This window comes from Propithecus coquereli, unplaced genomic scaffold (genome assembly GCF_000956105.1).
Source record: "Propithecus coquereli isolate 6110/MARCELLA unplaced genomic scaffold, Pcoq_1.0 Scaffold166, whole genome shotgun sequence".
Classification (NCBI taxonomy): domain Eukaryota; kingdom Metazoa; phylum Chordata; class Mammalia; order Primates; family Indriidae; genus Propithecus; species Propithecus coquereli.
This window is the reverse complement of record NW_012141191.1, coordinates 1,427,359-1,432,727: the sequence shown is the minus strand read 5'-3', so window position 1 is coordinate 1,432,727 and position 5,369 is coordinate 1,427,359. Positions and strand designations below refer to the sequence as shown.

General features: G+C 38.1%; 1 protein-coding gene across 1 annotated transcript in view; it reads right to left on the bottom strand.

The window, feature by feature from the left end:
• Positions 1–5,369, bottom strand: part of TMEM2 (transmembrane protein 2) — a 70,966-nt gene that overhangs the window by 32,217 nt on the left and 33,380 nt on the right. The window contains exons 8-11 of the mRNA XM_012641588.1: positions 4,599–4,808; positions 4,003–4,208; positions 3,792–3,861; positions 1,016–1,144 (exon numbers count right to left, since the gene is read on the bottom strand). Coding sequence (XP_012497042.1) covers positions 1,016–1,144; positions 3,792–3,861; positions 4,003–4,208; positions 4,599–4,808 — 615 coding nt within the window. The remainder of the gene's footprint in view (positions 1–1,015; positions 1,145–3,791; positions 3,862–4,002; positions 4,209–4,598; positions 4,809–5,369) is intronic.

Here is a 5,369-nt window from a genome sequence, read left to right as displayed (position 1 = left end):
TCACCCCAGGATAAAGGATCTGGGCATTACATGCATAAAATAAAAATATTAAAGTGTCTTGTGAGCATAAATGAACCAAATGTATTTATCACCGGGAGTGGAAGGTAAGTACAAAATATCATGGAAACTGGAGTTCCCAAATGGCCTTTCAGTTACCTGAGCTGTATCATCTTAAATTAGCTCAAATATTTTTAAGCAATATCTCACTATTTACATAATTAGTATTAAATGCCTAATAGGACACTCAACCAGCCACTGTGAATGAAGAGTAGAGAAGAATTATACTTATTAACCCCAGAAGCATATCATATCATCTAATGTGTACATCCCTAGAAACACGTAATGATATTCAAGATTGGAAAGGTGAGAGAGAGGGAGGGAAGGAAAGAGAGAGAGGATGGAGACACATGGATCAAGTCCATTATGTAATTGTTCAGATTACATGTACACGTGTGTGTTGTGCATACCTGCGTGTGACTAAATGGATTGCTATATCATATACACATCCTGAACATGGAAGGGTTAGGTGTCTGCTTTTTTAAATCACAAATTACTTTCTCTGATGACAAGTTCTATCAAAATCTGACATTTCTCAGCTATAATCTGCTATGATTTGAGTGTGTCCCCCACATGGAAATGTAATCCCCAGTGCAAAAGTATCGAGAGGTAGGACCTAATGGGAGGTATGTAGGTCCAGAGGGCTCATCCTCACAAATGGAATAATGCTGATTATAAAAGGGCTTGGGGCTATGAGCTTGATCTCTCATCCTTTCTCACTCTCCCTTTGCCCTTCTTCCACAGGAGGACACAGCGAGAAGGCCATCGCCAGATGTGGCCCCTCAATCTTGGACTTCCCAGACTCGAGAACTGTGAGTCAAATAAATTTCTCTTCATTATAAATTACCCAGTCTGTGGCATTCTGTTATAGCAGCACAAAATGTACTAAGATATAAAGTGTAGTTCGTCCTTTACCCAGTATATCACATGTACTGATTGTTAAAACTGAGGAACTTACCTTAAAATTTGAATGGACCCTGTTGTTATAAAATATACCCAATGGAGTGAGTTCTGGTTTCGCTAACAACTGCAATCCACTGGATTCCCCAGTAGGTTCCTTGTGGAATAAATACCATATTCCAGCATCCTATAAATGAAAGGGCAAGATCATGAAAAGCCTTAGTTTATAAAGCCACTCTAAGAAACAGCCTCAGAAACTGCTTCGCAAGAAAGTTTAACCTTTCTCACATAAATTTTTCATTGTCTCAGGTTCAGAATTGGCTATAAAAAATATATACATAGCTCATGATGGGTAGCTTAAAAAAAAATTTTGCATAATCTAGCACCCTGAAAGCAGTTACATCATTTTTTTTTAAGGAAAATTTAATTTTGCTTGCAGGATTAGACAAAAGGTAGAAATTATTGTCTAACACCAAAATTTACATTCAAAACAACTTTCCCATCATTATCTACTTTAAAAAGTTATGCAGCATTAAAACCAAACAAGCTTTCTATGTGCCCAGGACAGCACAACCATTAAGCAATATGGTTTTCTTCTGTTTACCTCCAAACCTGATCAATAGATGAGTCACTCCTATTAAACAACTGTCCGCCAACATGCAGGACTCACTGACTTCTTTCAAACAACTCCAATGCCCTTCCTGTCCCGAGGCAAATTTTTGCCAAAGGAAAAAAAAAAAAGAAAAAAACCACCACATGTATGAATCGGGATGCTGTCTCCGTCTGGACCCTGTCTGTTCAATTTCAGTATTACTGACCAAAACAGGAACAGAACAGTTTAGAATTTTTTGACACTCAAAATGAGACATGAAAATGGAAATAAATGTTCGTAATACTCGTGGCAATTTTTTTATTTTACGGTTGAATTAAAAATCAGCCCAATGTGAAGGACAACTTCACATTATGGAATTTGGGATTAAACAAGTTGTTAAAACTTAAACAGTGTCAAAGGAGACGTACAGTAAGACTATTCTCAAACATTCCTAGTCTGATGGGAAATACAGAGATAACTAAAATATAGCATATGTAATAAGTACTATATTAGTTGAGACAAAGTGTTGGGAGCATAGAGGAGACATATGAATTGTGGAAAGCTTATACACCTACACACCAAAATGAATGCAATATTTAATATTTTTCCATGATAAAAGTTTAAAAGGGGTCTTAATAAAAACAAACTACTCTGAAAAATGTTTGCCACCTCAACTCTTTTGGGCACAAAACAGACAACTCAATGGAATAAGACTTGGAGTGTCAGCTAGAAGACTCGATACCACAACCTGCAAGCTGAGGGCAGAGCGGGGCCTCCTAGGATGCAGCACAGTTTGGGGATATGGGGGTTGGGGAGGGTGCCAATAAGAGGGTAGCAGTTGCTTCCTGTTAAACACTGTGGTGTCCAAACAGGTAAAAGGACCTTTGTAAAAGGCAGTGGAAAGGTACAATGAAAAAAAAAACGGTTTGATTTACTTTGGGAGGAAAAACCCTGCCAAAATTCACTTTACTGGAACAGTTTTTCTAGAGAGAAAAGAAATAGTTCACAGAATAAAAACAAAGAAGAACATGCACGAAATGCTTTCTTCTTTTCTTACATGAGCTGCAGTGAGGGTATCTGGCAACCTCATCTTACATTTTTCAGACTCTGCAATTGCTTTAATCTCCAACCCCTGACTTTTAAAAAGAGCTGAAAGGAATCTTTGCCCTGCCTGTTGACTTATAACGTAACATAGATCAGACAGTGACAATGGGTAAGGCTGCATAGCAACCTCTTGGTTATCTTCACTCAAAAACTCACTTTCCAATTAGACACTCTCAGCACAAACCCCACACAGGCTCAACACATATTTTGTGCAAAATGAATAAACGAAAACCTGAAATGATCAAATGTCCAGGTCTCTGCGCTGTCACATAAGATCTTCAACTGACAGAGACTCCCATGTTGTTTAATGTTTTTAAGGAAAATAACACATATGAGTTTAATCATCACCCAGTGATGCCTAGATTCACGTTATCTCAAAGAAATACTCTCTTTAATTAATCTTTTACTTCATCCTAGGAAAACAATGCTAGGAATTTCCTTCCTTTTTAAAATTCTAAATGCCACATTGTACAAATATGAATATTATTTCTGTAGTTTTCGGCACAGTTACAATCTTAATAGTATAATGTCTTGAAAGATTCATTTAAATTATAATTAGTTTTAAGTCACAATTATAAATGTCAATTTCTCCAATCTTCTCTGGGGGACATTTCTACCATCCAAAAAGAGTTCATTTATCTCTCAAAAATTATTCTTGTGTGTGTCTTAAACAATTCACAGCGCATATTTCGGTTTAGCTGCTTTACCAAGGAGATGAAATTCCCAAGTGTATATAAATCTTTGCATTTAACAAAAGGATGTGCCCCTTGACCAAAGTGACAACTGTCACAGTATTCTACACAATGACCCGTTCCCATGGAGAAAAGTTAAGGCTTTCTTTGTTCATCAACACTAGAAACAAATGATCAGTTATTCAGCCACATGTGACTTAAATATGAGAAGTCAGAAAGATTGTACATAATACACCAAAAATGCGCTCTGAAGATGACATAACTCGACAGATTAACCCACCTCTTTTCTTCCCTTTGGCGCCTGTCTTATTATTCTCATAGATACTAACTGGCACAAAGGATTCAAAGGGGTTACACTGGCACACATGACATTACATCCATACAAACCCAGGGATTTATAAACAAGAATAATACAAAAGATCTGAAAACACTTTAATATTATTTACCTGTGAGCCTGCAGCTGCATTATTAATCAGATTATTGTTGGGATGAGCAATCCAGAAAGTTGAAACAGCCCTGCAAGGTATTTTTGAAAGTGATTTAAACATTCTTGATGAAAAATCCCGCCCACGAAAAACTTCCGCCCCAGAATACCTTCCCCAAAAGCCAAAGGCCTGGACCATCACACGTGAGTCTTTCTCTCTGCCAATTACTCACATACAGTCAGTGGCAGGCACAGGGATGTAATTTCCGAACACTTTATCACGGATGGTGATACACATGGAGTTGTTCCTATCAGTGGGGAGGAGAGTGCCCGGCTTGGTGAGGAGTCCCAGATTGTGGAACAAAGTATTTCTCTGTTCAACACCATCTTCCAAAAAGAAACAATGACCTAGTGTGTCAAATCCAATGGTGTCTTTTATCTGCAGAAATACAAGTGTATAATGTCATTGGTAGCAAGATTGATGGTGATTTAAGTAACAAGTGCTATTCACTGCAGCATGTTCAGTACCAACGCAAAAAGAAGTATTAATCTTAGCAGAAGAGGCAAAATCCAATGCCAGGCTTTATTTATCTCTAAAGAGGGTAATTTGCTTAGATCCCACAGGGAATAAATTAAAATTTAAAAAGAGGAGAATTTGGATATTAAAAAAATAGGCCTCCTTCAGACAGAGCAATCACGGAATTCTCAGTAAGAACAGGACAGAGTAAAACACGTGGCTAGTTTACTTATATTAGATTGAGAAGTCACGAGAATTAAGGAGCATTAACTGTTTCACTAGCATGCATCGACACAATGGAAGGCCACTTACGAGCAAGCCATTTGTCCCATGCACAGTGATGCACCTTGAGAAGCTGTGATGGATAGACAGGCCGTCCACAAATGTTGCATGTCTGTACCCTCCTTTATAATCCACGTCTCCACACAGATGAAAATGAAGAGGATACCGCCCCAGCTGCTGCTGACCCATGTGTCTCAATTCCACATAAGAAAGATGAACTGAAGTAAAATTTTTCTTTATCTACAAGACAAGGAACCAAAATCAAACTGATACTTTTCAGAACAGGAAAGCGGCAAAACATACTGTTTTAATAGAAAACATCTGAAGGAAAATACATGTCAAAACATTTATTTTCTTTTGCAACCTGTTTTCCTGGATTGCCAGTTAATAATTTAGTAAATACTTCTTTACATAAGCAAATGCTTTAAAGAGCCATTTAAAATAGCCTTTAATTAGGAATGAAGGCAAATCAGGGAAGCTGCAAAAATGATCTCTGCATAAGTGTTTTGTTCAGATATTTTAGGGCCAGGCAGAGTGGCTCACACCTTTAATCCCAGCACTTTACAAGGCCAAGGCAGGAAGACTGAGGCCAGGAGTTCAATATCAGCCTGGGCAACATAGCAAGACCCCGTCTCTACAAAAAATGAAAAAATCAGCCAGGCACCTGTAGTGCCAGCTATTCAAGAGGCTGAGGTAGGAGAGTTGCTTGAGCCCATGAATTTGAGATTACAGTGAACACACCACTGCACTTTAGTCTGGACAACAGAATGAGACCCTGTCTCTCACACACACACACACACA